General features: G+C 45.0%; 1 protein-coding gene across 1 annotated transcript in view; it reads left to right on the forward strand.

Moving 5' to 3' along the window:
• Positions 1–10,776: 10,776 nt before the first annotated feature.
• LOC142245039 (olfactory receptor 6M1-like) overlaps positions 10,777–18,336 on the forward strand; it is a 78,794-nt gene continuing 71,234 nt past the window's right edge. The window contains exon 1 of the mRNA XM_075317332.1: positions 10,777–10,974. Within this exon, the coding sequence (XP_075173447.1) occupies positions 10,777–10,974 (198 nt within the window). The remainder of the gene's footprint in view (positions 10,975–18,336) is intronic.

Consider the following 18,336-nt stretch of genomic DNA (forward strand, 5'->3'; position numbering starts at 1 on the left):
CTAACATTCAGACACCTTTATTATTAAAAATCCAGCCACTATGCAGTATCTGCATATGGTCTGGTCCCATACTTGTATTCCAATAGTGTCAAACAAATTATGTTTGCGTGACATTATTGCATAATAAAGTATGGTGTTTTGTATGGCCTAATGTCCCTGACAAAATTATGTAAAAAAAAAAAAAAAAGAATACAGGGTGTATTGCAAAAGATAACATACATACATAGGTAAAACAATAAATCTGGACTAATTTTTTCAAAAACAATTTGCCATATTTTTATTAGTCATGTACATTCAGTAGTACTGTTTTTTGAATAACAAAAATTCCTGATTTTATAGCAATATAGTTATATCCCAATAGCTTATGGGGACCACAAACACAACCAACCAACAAAAATAACACAAATGATACCTATGTATGGTCATTTTCTCTTTTGTATTACATATATGTTTGTGCTTATGTAACCAAGTGATAAAAAACTATAACAATGTCAAATTTATACATGACTATGGCGATTTAAACTAAAATAATCTTTAAACTGATTCCTCACTTGTAGACCAGAAGTGGACACAGTGGTTCTGACACTCCATTCTCTACAAATGTTGCATTTAAACTTGGCAACTCCTCAATGTCTTTGTCATTGCTTTCATGTAATGTACAGTAATTATGTAACACTACTGTAGCTTTAATGACAGCCTTGACGGTGGTTGGTTGGAGTTGGATGGTGGTTTGATAAATGCGCCATCTTGAGGCCAAAATTCCAAAGGCACGTTCAACATAGCAACATGCTTTGGCCAATTTGCTATTAAATAGGGCTTTTGATCTGTCCAGCCCCCTTCTGGGATATGGACGCATCAAATGCCTAGACAATGCAAACCCCTGATCTGCAACCATGACAAAAGGAACAATAGGGCCATTAGTACCAGGCAATGGTCTTGGTGCGGGCAAACTTAAACTATCAGACATTAATTGTCTTGCTAAACGTGAGCTTCTGAAAATGCGTGCATCTGAGGCACTGCCATAGGCCCCAATATCAGCAAATAAAAAGCAGTAGTTTGTATCTACCATGGCCAAAATAACTAAAGAAAAAAACTTATGATAATTAAAATATCTTGATGCAGATTTAGGTGGTTTCTTCACTATAATGTGCTTTCCGTCAATGGCGCCAATACAATTAGGGAAAGCTGTTTTCTCCAAAAATTAATCTGAAATGTGCATCCATTCCTGTGTTGAAGGCAGCTGTATGACATGATGCCTAAGGGTCTCCCATAGCACAGTGCAGGTATGCAGGATAATCTTGCCAATTGTGGACCTTCCCAATAAGAATTCGAAATGTAGACTGCTGATGGATTGCCCAGTTGCTAGGTAACTGAAATAGAATAAAAACATGACATTACTTTGACTATTCATGTAAGTTATATTTCACACCAAATATTTGTATCATCCAATGACTGGCGAGATACTGTCTATGACTATTTTTTTATTGCTTTTGATGGGAAAACATATGTGTTGATATTTACTTTCCATATTGGAAAAATAGTTATTTTTCTGTTTAATAAACAAGCTTGTTTGATTTATGCCTCTTGTTTCTTTAATTTTGGTAGAGATAGAATGGTAGATGTGAACTCTCAGATCTTATTTTGAGATTGCAATGAGGTTATGTGATCTATAGAAGTTTTCAACAAATACCTAAATTTTAAATTACATAATTTCTACAAAATGATGCCTTTGAGAACAGATAAAGCATGAGTATACATGACAACACCTACCGTAAAGTCACCAACAGTCGTTCCTCAGGGGAGATGCTGAGGCGCATTGAGGTGTCCTGATGCTTTAAACAATGGTACACAAGGCTAAGGATGTTGTCAAATGAATTCATGGTGAGATGGCAGTAGGCTTGGAATTTTGGTGGAAATGTCCGCATTTCGCCATAGAGAATATTAAAATGCCCATGTGTTTTCCTGAGCTTCACAAGGGGGTGAATCCACATCCTTCTCTCCAGTGGTGGCTCTTCTTCAATCATATGTCGCCTAACCCCAAATATCCTAGATATCAACCAGAGCAAATACATGGTTGCTTCATTGGAGAGAGACATTTTGGAGTGTGTCTAATGTGAGAATGAGCTCAGAAGCCACGTTTTTTGAGGTTTTTTAAGCAAACTAACCAAATTGGGTAGTTAATTGACCAATTTAACACACCAGGAGCACATTATGATGGGCTAACAAGGTTATTTGTGTGAAAATACGGATCTGAAAAAACGGACGGCACACGGACTGCACACGTACGTATTTTATGTCAATACGGACATTCCACACGCACACACGGCTCGCATACGCCATCACACGGATGCCATACATACCGGAGAAACGCCCCAAAAAAATGGAACACGGACCCGAAAAATGGACCGTGTCACACGGACGTTTTTTTTGCGGAAGTGTGTTTTAGGCCTATATGAGTGTATGCTATCTGATGTGTGAGTGTATGCTATCTGATATGTGAGTGTATGTGTATATGTGTGTATGTTATCTGATATGTGAGTGTGTGATCTGATGTATGTGTCGCCCAGATGCAGGGGAGGGCAACGTGCTGGGAGATCTGGGAGCCACACAGACACCCAGGGCTGGTAAGTATGATGATCCTGGGAAAGGGTGGGGGGTCTGCTTTTTGTGGTGGGTAAACTTACCCCAAACCATGTCTCCTCAAGAATAAGACACCCCCTGAAAATAAGACCTAGTGCTTTTTTGGGGCAAAAAAAAAATATAAGACAGTGTCTTATATTCGGGGAAACAGGGTAGATGCTGCTCCATCAGCAGATATTTTATTTTACATTTGACAAGAGAGGACTATGCAATAGAGAGAGTGCTGGGAATATTAAAAATAACAAGAATACACTGTATGTAATTGAGAATGCTATATAGTAAGTGACGGAGCCATACATAACTAGACAGAATGGTATGTAATAAGGGATGGTGCTTTTGTACATTTTTGGCTGCTAAAAAATGCTCAAAAAACGCACCCGCAGTAAAAAAAAACACATTAAAAAACGCATGCATTTTTGCTCATTTTACCACGTTTTACGTTTTTATTATGAAAAAGTATTTATTATTGTTTTTTATATGAAAAATGCTGGCAAAAACGCAAATAGAATTGACATGTTGCATCTTTGTGGTAACCACAAAAACGCATCTAAAACAAAACTGCACAGTGCGGACTGCAAAAATGAAAATGCATAGACTCTGCTAGGGAAGCAAAATCATGCAGTTTGAAGACCAAAAACGCACCCAAAAAACGCGCAAAAATGCTGCAAAAAACGCATCGTGCGCACATAGCCTTAGACAGCACATAGATTCATTGAATATGTCACATTCTGATTTTCAAAACCAGATCAGAAATGGACATCTTAGCCACATTCCTTGAAAATAAGCTTCTATTAAAGGTTCTATTTGATATTTGAGAAACTTCATATTTTGATCTCGGTTAAAGGGTTCTTACTCTTTAAATGTAGTCAGTACCCTTGTATTTTATATATATAAAAATAAATAAATAAATAAATATATATATATATATATATATATATATATATATATATTTATTTTTTTTTTTCACTTTTACTATTGTTTTTTTTATGAAAAAAAAAAATAGATTTCTCGTTGTGTTTTCCCCCGTTCATTTAAACTGCCATATATTTGACATTTGCAGTGAAAATAATATTTAATATATATAAAAAAGAGTCTGTGCATTAAATTGGTAAGAGTCTCTTCTGCGTACAGGAAACCAGGGACCCTAAGCTGCACAACAGCGGACACCGATGAGAGGATAGACTGATGGATGAATGTGATTAAATGTCTGTTCATATAACTATTGTCTTCCAGACTGAGCACATAACATTAACTTTAGCTGATAACATAAAAGCCAGAAAAACTATTAATTCCATTCTACAGTTATGAATATATTTATTAAAACTGATGTTTTTTTTGTTAATGGATTTTCACTATTTTTTAGTGCTAAAAATGGCATCGGTGGATGCTATATAATAAGTGACGGTGCAATATATAACTAGAGAGAATAGTATGTAAAAAGGGATTGTGTTATACATAATGAGAGGAGACAATGTAATTAAGGATGGTGCTATATGGAACAAAAAAGTGTGCTCTATATTATGTAAAGGGAACCAATCAGGATTTTCGTATGTAAGCTAAAGCCAGTGCTATACTGGCACTATCAGGCTGATTCTATACATACCATTAGTGGTCAGCTCGAATGTTTAGGTTTTCAAATCCAAGAAAGTGAAGTTTATAAAATCAGCAGCTACTTGATTGGCATTTGCAATGGAGCAGATAATCACTGTGTGGGTATTCACATGGATTCCTGCCCCCCTGCCTGTTGTCCCCCCCTCTCTCTGTTCTCTATGCTAATTTTACTATTTACTAAGATGGCGTCGGAGTTGGCGCCTGCGCATAGCGCTTATCTCCAGTGCCATTCTTGTGAAGAACGTGTTATCCCCTGCTATTCTATTCTTCTGGCTGAGATGACAGCGCATGCGCCCTCACATCTTTGCTCTTGTTGTGACAGTGGGAGTGCTGTGCCCTACTTGATACAGAAGGGGCTTTTACATTGTAGGTACATGGAGCATTTCCTGTATATAACACATATCCTGTATATAACATCAGATCTCTGTGCACATAGGATACCACATACAGGAGACAGATTAGTATATGATATACAGTGACCACAGACATCAGGTGTCATATGCAGGATATTATGATAGGGTATATATGGTAATATATTATGACTGCAGAATAGCAGATGATATTGCACCAGTTTCATATGATCCTGTATATACAGTACCTTCTGAAGTCCGTTCACATAGTATATTACTTCCACTATACAGGAGAATATGTGACTGGTGTATGATTGTAAGAGGGTGGTCGAGCCCCCTGGGAGAAGAACCCCCCCCCAGAAGACATTACATGTTCTAAAATGTGGTTATAAATCTTTATAGTGTGTTATAAGGATGTAACATACAGATAGGGTCTTTAGATTGTGAGCCCCAATGGTGACAGTGTTCCTGATGTATGTAAAGTGCTGCGGAATATATTAGCGCTATATTAAAAATAAAGATTTGATTTGATTTTTTATGTATATTGTAATACTTTTGGTAGTTTCACCACTAGATGTCACCCAGGAGTAGGACACTCACTAGGAAAACTGCCTGACAGTTGACAGTTGAGGTGAGATCCTTACTGTGTCGGTCCATGTTAAAGAGACTGATCCCTAGGTGGACTGAGCAGTCAAACAGGTGCTGCTGGACATTTGTGTGTTAAACAGTTTGCAACGTTTAAGAAAATGTGCCCAGGGAGAGGACTCACACGTGACTTGAGCTCCCTGTGATCTACAGTTGTAATTGTAAAGAATTGTAAAGAAAGACTGTGCCCGAGGAGAGGGTGATACTGAACTTTGTATGGACTCTCTCCAAGACTGTTCAAGAATTCATGGAACTGTGTTAAATATTAATGTCCTGGACATTTGGACATTTTCCTTCGTGTTTTCCTACGAAAGACCGGGATCTCCCAGGAGGGAATCCGGGCAGAAAAATTGAGGACTGCTGAAATGTTGTGAAAACTGTATATATATTGCATCTGTGTATGTTTTTGTTTTGTGATGTCTTCCAGGTCTGAACCTTGCCGGGACGGCTAAGGTTAAAGATGGGAGGTATGTAAGGGGGTGATAACAATAGCAGGGACTAAAACTTAACTTTTACTAGTTATCAATAAAATAACAATAAAATGACAATAAAGTGCAAGTGCAAAAATACAAGGTGCCAAAAATACAGAAATGGAATATCACCCTAATTTTTCTCCACAGGCAAGGATACCAAGCATACACAGTCAGGGCGGGCTGGAAACACCGGGGTAAAGTCTCAATTTGTCATGTACAAACAACCCTTGTCGTGCCCCATGTAAAGCTTCCGCCCTAACAAGGGCAGCACCTTAGTGAGCTGTCTGCCCCACAGCCATGTAAGAAAGAAACGCCCTCCCAACACGTTTCCCTCTCAGTAAAAAGAGTTCATCAGGGGAGAGAGAAAAAGGGGGGTCTGAATATCAACCTGCAGTGGCAGGGATAGGAGCAGCTTGGAGCAGGTACCAGACCTGTATGTTAGGTCCAAAAAACCTGTGTGTGCAATGTTAAACGGTGGTACACTGGAAGTTAGTCCACCCATAGCTATTTACCCATTGAGATAATTAATAATTAGCTGCAGATGTCAAACAATAAACAAATGAATTACCTGTAATAGTCCCATGCCAGACGCTTCCATATGCACATAATGGTGTCAGTGCCATGTGCTTATCGCGTTGGAGATCATATCCGGTCGCAGATGCGTTCCAGAGTGGAGCGCACATGGTCGGGTTAATATGATTAGAGTCACACAATGGTGACGGAGGTGCGATCACACTTGCGCACATGGTCGCGTTAATATGATTACAGTCACACAATAGTGACCCACGTGCGATCACACTTACGATAAATCCGGTCGCAGATGCGTTCCGAAGTGGAGCGCAACTGATTGCGACATGATAAAAGTCACATAATAGTGACGCAAGTGCGATCACTCTTGTAAAGAAATAACTTCCGCGTTCCACAATGGGACGCAGAAGCGTCATACTAGACGAACACATGGCCAGGTCCCATGATAAGACGGCCGATAAAGTTACGCCCATTATACCAACGAAAATACACATGGACTGCTTTGTTTAGCACCATGACAATGGCAATTCTACCAGGAATTACAATAGTACAGAATGTAAAACACATGAACTTCATGAAATAATTAAAAAAAGGGCCTCCCTATATTTTTTGTTCCCAGCCAGGTACAAATAGGCCGCTGGTGGCAGACCGTACCTGCCTGCTGCACCTGGCTAGCATATAAAAATATGGTGAAGCCCACGTCATTGTTTTAGTTTTTGGGCAAAAAACTTAAAAAAAAGGGCATCCCTGGATTGTCCATTGTCAGTGAAGGTAACACCAAGCAGTGGGGGTTAGTAGCCAGTAGCTGCTTGGATTACCATTAGCAATAGAAAATGTAGCGGAAGTCCACACATTTTTGGTTTAATTATTTTTTTAAATAACTAAAAATAATTGTGCTTCCCTGTATTTTGATTGCCAGCCAAGGTAAAGCCAAGCAGATGGAGGTGGCAGCCCGTAGCCGTCTGCCCTATGTGCGTTGAGAATCAAAAATACCGCGGAGCTCTACGTCATTTTTTAAAATTATTTATTTATTTTTATACAACTATATATTGTGTACATACAGTATAGGCCAAAAGTTTGGACACACCTTCTCATTCAAAGAGGTTTCTTTATTTTCAGGACTCTGAAAATTGTAGATGCACATTGAAGGCATCAAAACTATAAATTAACACATGTGGAACGAAATACTTAAAAAAGTGTGAAACAACTGAAAATATGTCTTATATTCTAGGTTCTTCAAAGTAGCCACCTTTTGCTTTCATTACTACTTTGCAAACTCTTGGAATTCTCTTGATGGAGCTTCAAGAGCTAGTCACCGGAAATGGTTTTCCAACAGTCTTCAAGGAGTTCCCAGAGATGCTTAGCACTTGTTGGCCCTTTTGCCTTCACTCTGCGGTCCAGCTCACCCCAAACCATCTCGATTGGGTTTAGGTCTGGTGACTGTGGAGGCCAGATCATCTGGCATAGCACCCCATCACTCTCTTTCTTAGTCAAATAGCCCTTACACAGCCTGGAGGTGTGTTTGGGGTCATTGTCCTGTTGAAAAATAAATGATGGTCCAACTAAACTCAAACCGGATGGAATAGCACGCCGCTGCAAGATGCTGTGGTAGTCATGCTAGTTCTGTATGCCTTCAATTTTGAATAAATCCCCAACAGTGTCACCAACAAAGCACCCTCACACTATCACACCTCCTCCTCCATGCTTCACGGTGGGAACCAGCCATGTAGAGTCCATCCGTTCACCTTTTCTACAAAGACACGGTGGTTGGATCCAAAGATCTCAAATTTGGACTCATCAGACCAAAGCACAGATTTCCACTGGTCTAATGTCCATTCCTTGTGTTCTTTAGCCCAAACAAGTCTCTTCTGCTTGTTGCCTGTCCTAAGCAGTGGTTTCCTAGCAGCTATTTTACCATGAAGGCCTGCTGCACAAAGTCTCCTCTTTACACTTGTTCTAGAGATGAGAAGGTGCATCCAAACTTTTGGTCTGTACTGTGTAAATATATATATATATATATATATATATATATATATATATATATATATATATAGCACTGGCAAAAATTAAGAGACCACTGCAAAATTGTCAGTTTTTCTGATTTTTCTCTTTATATTTTAGAGTAAAATGTAAATTGTTATTTTATTCTATTAACTACTGACAACATGTATCCGGATTTCCGAACAATACATTTTTGTATTTATTTTCTGAAAATACCATGTTATAGAATAAAAGAACAATTTACATTTTACTCAAAAATATAAAGAGAAAAATCAGAAAAACTGAAAATGTTGCAGTGGTCTCTTAATTATACAATATAATATAATTATATATAATGTACACAATATATAGTTGCATAAAAATAAATAATTTAAAAAAATGACGTAGCGCTTCGCGGTATTTTGGATTCTCAGCGCAGATAAAGCAGATGACTATGGGCTGCCATCCCCATCTGCCTTGCGTTACTTACCTGGCGATCTAAATACAGGGAAACCCATTAATATTTTTTTTTAGTTAAAAAAAATGTGTGTGCTCCCGCCGTATTTTGATTGCCAGTCAGGTAAAGCCAGGAAGCTGGGGTCTGGGATTCTCCGAAGCCTGCAGCTGCCCCTGGAAATGGCGCCTGCTCCTGTGGGGAGATTGTGCGCCGTGATCCGACACTCGCAGAGTGACAATGAAAGCTCACTTACCAGGACCTTCGATGACGTCATACTCATGTAACCAGTCTGTAAGCCAATCAATATTCACACACCAGATGGTCACATGCTAAGATGTCATTGAAGGTCCTGCAAGTCACTGCAGGTTACCGGCGGCACAGCAATGATCAGACTCAGAAGCAGGAGGTGGCGGGAGTCTGCAGGATGCGTCACAGGACCTGTAAGTATAATAATGTTTTTTAATAATGTTCTTCTTTTTTTTTTTTACAGCCCATGACCCGATCTGGATCTGATCTCGACTCGATCTGTAACACGAGTGTGACACCCTGGCAGAACCAGGTAGTCACACAAAAAGCCCTGGCATAACACCATCCCTCACAGGGTTACACTCAGTCGACCTGAAACCCTAGCCACCCCCCCTCAGGGCAAGACAGACACACCAGTGGGCGGGACCAGGCAGATAGGAAACACCCACCTAGGGGTCTAGACAGCCCGGGGCGGGAAGCAGTAGAGAGAGTGGAGTTCAGTCAGTGAAGTGAAGAGTTCAAGTTGAGAGGAGTGGAAGCTGGGGCTAGGTGTAGCTCCAGCGGAGGAGAAGTTCAAGTTGACCGGCGCCAGGGTAGGAGCCCTGGTGCATTGGCTAGGTGGCAGATGGTGGTCCCCGTCAGCAGGCGACGGGAAGACAGCAGACGGAGATCCAAGGTGGACCGAGGCAGGGTTGTAGCCCGCCGGTACCGACACTAGAGAACCGACCCGGAAACCGTGCACAGAGGGGGTATTTGGACCCTGAAGCCAGGACCAGAACCAACAGCCTAGCTAACTAACCAATTGAGGGCAGGATTTTAGGTCCTGTCCCAACCTAAGTCCCGAAAAGAGACAACCACTCACAGAGAGAGATAGGGCATCCGCCAGGGCCTGGTAGATCCCATGGGTCAGCGTCAGCGGGCACGGCTCCTCAGGTACACAAGAAGCCGGGAGCAGACTCCCGTGTTCCACACAGGAAGGTCTAACACAAACAAAGACAGTGCAGAGGGAGAGACGGTGAGCACCAGCCCGGGTGGGGGACCAGAGTACAACCGGCCGCGGCGGCCGGCCACCAGCACCTTGGTTTACCAAAAGACTTGTGTGATTTATTCAACTGTGAGTAACCAAACATCCCCTGCTATGTCTGGGCGCGCAGGCCCCTGCCATTGCCATCCCCTGCACGGAGCCACTGGGTCCCGGGGCAACCATCCCTACCCACGGATGGGTTAACATCCAGCTGCCATCACATCTTCCCCGGGTATCCCACAACAGCAGCGGTGGTGCTACACTTCACCACACACTGTGGGTGGCGTCACAAACTGAATACGGCCAAGCCCGTACAACTACGTCCCCCTTTTCATTTGGTGTGTCGGCATGACCTCCGACCGGAGGATCCCTTGAGCCACACAGCGGGTCCGGATCCGAGCAGCCCAGCTGCTACAGGCGTGGGGGCGGCACACCCCAAAAACTGGTGTCACGAACAGGATTGTAACCCATCCATCTACCTGGTGGAGGTGCGCCTTGTTTTGGACAGTCAGCGGTGATCCATTGCAAAAGTTTGAGAAGTCACCATTTTGCCGCCATCTTTAGGCGCGAAAAACAACAGCCCAGTCTCTTCTCTTCTCTTTCAAGAAAGGGCGCAAAGCTGAAGCCCCGCCGCCTGGGAACAAGGTCGGAAGGAAGTAACACCGTGAGGTCGAAAACGAAACTAGCCTGCCGCATGGAGGAGTGCTTGCAAAAGACCAAGGAGGGGCGGGCGAAGAGTCTGCAGCATGTGACCCGAGGAGATAAATGGCAGAGACGCCAGGACTCTGCCACCCTTTTGTTCCTGGATACCAGCCGAGAAGGATGGCTGATCAGTCTGGCAAACCAACCATGGAGGAACCCGTGCCCGGAACAGCCGACTGGGTGGAAGCCCAGATGGAACGAAAGTGCCGCAGAATCCAGGCCCAGGCCAAATTCCTGCTAAAGCAATGGACAGTCGAGATGAGGGAGCTGGCTGCAGCCATCCGGGCCCGTCAAGTGGAGGCTGCCTCGGAGGAGCGGGTAAGCGACCCATGCCCCTAAGTCCCACTGGGACCGGCCCAGCAAGCTGAGGAGCTCGGTTTGTCCCCATCCGCCACGCTGCCTCGCTCGCCGCCCGTACCTGTAGAAGACACCCCGCTCGGTCCGCTGCCACAAGCAATGGCAGCGGTACCTGTCCCATCTGCCTGTGAGGACCCGCCAGAGGAATCCTCAGTCTGCGAGCACACCATCGCTCTGCCACCCGTACCAGATCCAAGCCAGATTACAGCCCGGAAGACGTTCCCTCCGGTCCCGAGCCAGACTGCAACCCCGATGACATCACTCACGGTCCCGGAGAAGGCAGCGCACTGAATGATGACGGCCCCGGCAATCCGCCCGGCAGCAGCAGAGGCAGCGCCCGACCGGAAGTCAGCATTGGCAGAGACGCCGACTGCTTCCCACTTCCCGGACCCGGCTGAGGCGCAGCAGAGATGCACCTGCGGGGCAGCAGAGCGGGCCATGACACAGAGGAGCCCTCCATTGCGAGTGACGCCGGTCGTAGCCGACACGGAAGGTATCTGGCTGGGCCCTGCCCTGGCGCAGAGGGAACCGGTACCCCGTATTGTGAGCGTCAGCGGCACCAGCTAAAGAAAGAAATTGCTGCCTGGGAGAAGAGGAAAGCGGGTGTGTTATCCCGGACATACACCAAAAAAGACCACCTCCGGCAAGCCGCCTTCCGGGTGTGGGGCCCAACGTGTCAAGGGCAGGTCCGGCACTTTTATGCCCAAAGAGGTTGGGGCTTCATATACGAGCTGGGCCTGGAGGCCGAAATTTTTGTCTTCCGGAGAAATGTGGCCCCTCACTTGCCTGTTTGTCACCCGGAGCGAGATCTGGAACCCAGAGAGTTGGTTTCGTACACCCGGCATTGCGGAGAGAGGGGGTGGTTTGCCCTTGATGTTAGGAGATGGGTGAGTGATGGAGAAAAGTTGTGCTACCTCCGCCCCTCTTCGCCACTCTCAAGCACGGAAGAAGATGAATAGGTAGCGGAACCTCGGATACCCCAATTTTGTGAGTCCCTGTTGGGACCGTTCACAGTTTAAAACTCCAGATGTTTTAAAAAGGTTTACAATGGACCACGGCTGTGAACTGGCAGGCCAACCCAAAAAATGTTGGATCCTGTAAGTAATCCCTGACCACCCTTCTCACCCCGCCGCAGTCTCTGGAGAGGCTGATTGGTGGAAGAGCCTGCGGTAGAGTAGGCCGAGGCCCAGTAAGTATTGAGACCGGTGACTACCCTCGAGGCCAGGGGTCTACAGACTTGGGGCCCGTGACAAAAGACTGCCGGGAAAGAAACTGTTTACCCAGCCCATGTGGGCGACACCTGGACCTGTTCCCAGACTTGGGCAAAGGGGTGCGCACCAGTGTTTAGCAGTGGCACCAGGGGGCAGGTTATTTTGGGTGTGGGTGCGGTGAGAAGAGGCCCGGTCCGTCCAGTCCCATTTTAGTTGTGTAACGTCTAAAAATGCGCCTCCCATAAGGGAAGAAAACAAACATTGTACTACTGCTAGTATGCTTGTAAACTGTTCCGTTTTTCTATTTTTTTTAGTTCCGGTTCAAATAAATGCTGGTGGTTGGACAGCCCGCGGATGGTCTGCATTAAACCAAGGGGAAATGTGACGCCCTGGCAGAACCAGGTAGTCACACAAAGGCCCCCGCATAACACCATCCCTCACAGGGTTACATTCACCCGACCTGAAACCCTAGCCACCCCCCCTCAGGGCAAGACAGACATACCAGTGGGCAGGACCAGGTGGATAGGGAACGCCCACCTAGGGGTCTAGACAGCCCGGGACGGGAAGCAGTAGAGAGAGTGGAGTTCAGTCAGTGAAGTGAAGAGTTCAAGTTGAGAGGAGTGGAAGCTGGGGCTAGGTGTAGCTCCAGCAGAGGAGACGTTCAAGTTGACCGGCGCCAGGGTAGGAGCCCTGGTGCATTGGCTAGGTGATAGATGGTGGTCCTCGTCAGCAGGTAACGGGAAGATGGCAAACGGAGATCCAAGGTGGACCAGGGCAGCGTTGTAGCCCGCCGGTACCAAAACCGGAGAACCAACCCGGAAACTGTGCACAGAGGGGGTACTTCGCCACTGAAGCCAGGTCCAGAACCAACGGCCTAGCTAATTAACCAATTGAGGACAGGATTTTAGGTCCTGTCCCAACCTAAGTCCCGAAAAGAGACAACCACCCACAGAGAGGGATAGGGCATCCGCCAGGGCCCGGTATATCCCACGAGTAAGCGTCAGCAGGCATGGGTCCTCAGGTACACAAGAAGCCGGGAGCGGACTCCCGTGTTCCACACTGGGAAGTCTAACACAAACAAAGACAGTGCAGAGGGAACGACGGCGACCACCAGCCCGGGTGAGGGACCAGAGTACAAGCACCTTGGTCTACCAAAAGACTTGTGTGATTTATTCAACTGTGAGTAACCAAACATCCCCTGGTACGTCTGGGAGCGCAGGCCCCTGCCATCGCCATCCCCTGCACGGAGCCACTGGGTCCCGGAGCAACCATCCCTATCCACGGAGGGGTTAACATCCAGCTGCCATCACATCTCCCCCGGGTATCCCACAACAGCAGCGGTGGTGCTACACTTCCCCACACACTGTGGGTGGCGTCACAAACTGAATACGGCCAAGCCCGTACAACTAAGTCACCCTTTTCATTGGGCGTGTCCGCGTGACCCCCGGGTCCAGAGGATCCCTCGAGAGCCCGGCTGCTACAGGCATGGGGGCGGCACGCGAGCTTCCCAGGAAAACTCGTAGTCTTTACAGATCGGGATCGCCCATTCCTATGAACCACCTCTTTAAGTATGCTGACATCCCCCAATATACAGTATGAGCCTACTATACAGGATGAGCTCCTACACAGTCCCCCTAAATTCAGTATGAGCCCCCACACAGCCCTCCTATATGCAGGCACACATCTCATACACGTATACAGTGTATCCACCGATATCCTGTCTATCGCCATTAACTTGAGAACAGCAGCAGCTATAGGCATAGAAGTAGTGTCTCGGTATAGTAAAGTAGCCATGTGCTACGCAATTAAACCACCTATAGCGCCACCTGGTGGAAAACAACGGAGTTAGCATTTTTATTTCGAAAACGGAACGAGATAGAGAAAAAAAGTGAATTACAAAGTTGTAGGGCATCATCAATTCAATACAAATCAACACCTTGCATACAGAAATGCTATGATTAGAAAGTGTAAAACTCACAAGGCTGCAGACCTTCCTACAAGTTATTGGGTATGGTAGCTGAGTGGAGTGGCCTCCACGCTCACTTGACCTAACCCCATTGGACTTCTTTCTGTGAGGTCACATCAAACAGCAGGTGTATGCGACCCCTCCACCAACATTGCAAGACCTATGATGACGTATCACAGATGCTTGTGCAAATGTACCATATTGCACAACGTGCAGCAAGATACAGTATGCTGTCCAGAGTCCAGATGTGCATTGCTGCTGACAGTGGCCACTTTGAGCATCAAAGTTAAATGAGCGCCATATGCGTAATTAGCATTCAATGATTTGGGGGGGGTCATGGGTTTCATATAAGAGCATTTCTGTATGCAAGGTGTCGATTCGTATTGAATTAATTATGCCCTACAACTTTATAATTCACTTTTTTCTCTATCTCGTTCCGTTTTTGAGATAAAAATGCTAACTCCGTTGTTTTCCACAAGGTGGCGCTATAGGTGGTTTCATTGCGTAGTGCATGACTACTTTAAGCCTGCTTTACACCTTTAAATTTCTCATACGATATCGTATGCGATGTGACCCGCCCCCATCGTATGTGCGGCATGTTCAATTTTTTGACCGTGCCGCACAATCGATTAAAAGCTGTCACACGTACTTAGCCGTCCATATGACCTCGCTGTGGGCGGTGAACATCCACTTCCTGAAGTGGGAGGGACGTTCGGCGTCACAGCGACGTCACGTGGCAGCCGGCCAATAGAAGCGGAGTAAACATCTCGCCCACTTCCTTCCTTCCGCATTGTCGGCGGGAGACGCGGACGGAGATAAGTTGTCGTTCAATGTTCCCGGGGTGTCACACACTGCGATGTGTGCTCCCTCGGGAACATTGCAGAACCGCACGTTCAATTTGTGAGGAATGAACGACGTGCATGCGATGAACGGATTTTCGTTCAATCGCAATTGCACGGAGGTTTTACACGCTACAATTATACTTACGATGCCGGATGTGCGTCACTTACGACGTGACCTCGCCGACACATCGTAAGATTTATTGTAGCGTGTAAAGCGCCCTTTACTATACCTAGACACCACTTCTATGCCTATAGCTGCCGCAGTTCTCAAGTTAATTGCGGTGGACAGGAAATGGGTGGACACACGGTATAAAATAATACAAATCTTGCTCCCCATTCACTGGAGCTCTGTTCCAGTCTCCAGTACACTCACTCTTCGCACAGCAGATGTGATGAAGTTATGTCATGGTGTCCGCTGTCTCAGTCACACACATTCATTGGTGGAAGAAGGAGCTAGCGTTACCATGCTCCATCAATGTATTCATTGCTGTCTGCACCCTGTATGTGGATATCGCTGATATCAAGAAGCGTGACGTGGGCAAGGGAGGGTATAGTGTGGTCCGCGGACAACTGGTTTCAGTTTTTTACTGTCTCAGCCGGACTGGAACAGCCAGAGGGCTGGATGTGGCCTGTGAGCCGCACTTTTCCTAGGTCTGATATATGATATACTGTGACTACAGACATGAGATGATATATATAAAAATGTATGTTGCATGTGATGTCTGTATCCCAATATATTATATAATGCCAGTCATACATCAAATTCTACACTGATGTGCTATATTATGTACATATACAGTGTCATATACAGTATATATGCCATACTATGCGTATATGTACAGTGTTGTATTTCCTGTACTATATGTATGTATACAGTGTTCTATATATGTGCTGTACTGTGTGCATATATAGTGATATACAGTATATATATATATATATATATATATATATATACACACACATATACACTGTACTATGCACATACGGTATACACAGAGTTATATATCTGTTATACTATGTTCATATATACAGTGTTATACATACATATATGTGATATAATACGTGCATATATACAGTGTCTTATATACATACTATATGTATGTATACAGTGTTCACAGACTGAAACAGGGATTCCCTTGCTGGTTTCTCACGCTGGTACTAACCTGACTTCAAACTGGACTGGCAGCACCTTGACAAATATAAATATAGGGGCAGATATAAGTGGAGAGGGACGAGGCGCAGGAGGATCAGAATATGGCTTATTATTAGAGATGACCCACCCCTCTGGAGTTCGAGTTCGGTTCAGTTCATCGAACGGTGCCCCGTTCGACAAGCCGTTCGACGAGCCGTTCGACGAACCTCTCGAACCCCATTAAAAACAATGGGAGGCAATCACAAACACATAAAAACACATTATAAATGTACACATACAGTTAATAAACATTGCCATACACTAACCGATGCCCGCGATCCGTCCTGCACTCTGTCTCACGCCGCTTTTCCATCGGTAATCGCTGCGTCCTCTCAGTAACCAGCAGTGATGCCGGATCTATCGTGACATCAAAATAGCCATGTGACCAGTCACGTGTCTATTATCTCAATGGCTACAGACTGGTCACATGGCTTTGACGTCATGCTAGGTCCTGTCATTGCACTCTCCGGTATACGGTGCACGTTTATGTATCACCGTGTACCGGCGACATGCTCTGGCACACGGTCGACTCCCCGTTCTGCTTCCCCATTCCATTATTCAATGGCTGACACAGCCGGTAAATAACGGAGATCACCGTTGCCATAGCAACGCGCCTGTTAGCGGTGACATGACCGCTAGCAGCGGCACCGGGAATCACGTGATCAGAGCACCGTTGCTATGGCAATCCGTCTGTCAACGGTGACGGTACCGCTAACAGCCAGCAGCACTGATCACTCACGGAGTGAAAAGCCTGCACGGGGAGCAGCGTCTTTCTCCCATTCAGCGCTGCTGATGGAGCAGAGCTGCATGTGTTGAAGGAGAAAGAAGACCGAAGACCATGGATCGTGGAGGGATAAGAGGGAGTAATAAACATGGAGTCTCTAAGTATGTCTGTGTATTTATTTCTATTAAAGTATTTTTTCTCTGTGTGGTGTCTTTTTTTAACCCTTTATTGGAGATTCTTAATGGCCGGGTCAAACTTGCCTGACATTAAGAATCTCTGGCTTAATACTAGCTAGTAAAACAAAGCCAGTATTAACTCATTATTATCCAGCAAGCCACCCAGCTTCAGGACTGCTGGAAGAGTTGGATACAGCGCCAGATGATGGCGCTTCTATGAGAGCGCCATTTTCTGGGGTGGCCACAGACTGCAATTCGCAGCAGTGGGGCCCAGAAACCTCGGGCTAACCTGTGCTGCGGATTCCAATCCCCAACTGCCTAGTTGTACCCGGCTGGACACAAAAATGGGGCGAAGCCCACGTGGTTTTTTTTTTTTAATTATTTCATGAAATTCATGAAATAATTAAAAAAAGGGCTTCCCTATATTTTTAGTTCCCAGCCGGGTTCAAATAGGCAGCTGGGGGTTGGGGGCAGCCCGTACCTCCCTGTTGTACCTGGCTAGCATACAAAAGTATGACGACGCTCATGTCATTTTTTTTTTTTGTTTTAGTTTTTTGAGAAAAAAAAATAAAAAATGCTTCCCTGGATTTTCCATTGACAGTGAAGGTAACACTAAGCAGTGGGGGTTAGCAGCCAGTAGCTGCTTGGATTACCCTTATCTAGCAATACAAAGAATGCAGCGGGAGCCCATATATTTTTTTTTATTATATATAAATAACTAAAAAAAAAATGGGCTTCCCTGTATTTTGATTGCCTGACATGACAGTGCTGTCAAAATAAATCATTAAAAAAATATGACGTAGCGCCCCGCGGTATTTTGGATTCTCAGCGCAGTTAAAGCAGACAGCTATGGGTTGCCACCCCCATCTGCCTGGCATTACCTTGGCTGGCAATCAAAATACAGAGAAGCCCATTAATTTTTTTTATTTAAAAAAATAGTTAAAAAAATGACATGGGGTCCCCCCATTTTTGATAGCCAGCTAGGGTAAAGCAGACGGCTGTAGCCTGAAAACCACAGCTGGCAGCTTTACCGTGGTTGGGGATTTAATGTGGAGGTCACCCCAGGCTCTTTTTTATAATTATTTTATAAATAATAATTACAAAAAAAGTAGGGTTCCCCCCAAATTGGATCACCAGCCAAGGTAAAGCGGACAGCTGTGGTCTGGTATTCTCAGGGTGGGAAGGTCCATAGTTATTGGCACTTCACAGCCT

The sequence above is a fragment of the Anomaloglossus baeobatrachus genome, chromosome 1 (assembly GCF_048569485.1).
Source record: "Anomaloglossus baeobatrachus isolate aAnoBae1 chromosome 1, aAnoBae1.hap1, whole genome shotgun sequence".
In the NCBI taxonomy this organism is placed as follows: Eukaryota; Metazoa; Chordata; class Amphibia; order Anura; family Aromobatidae; genus Anomaloglossus; species Anomaloglossus baeobatrachus.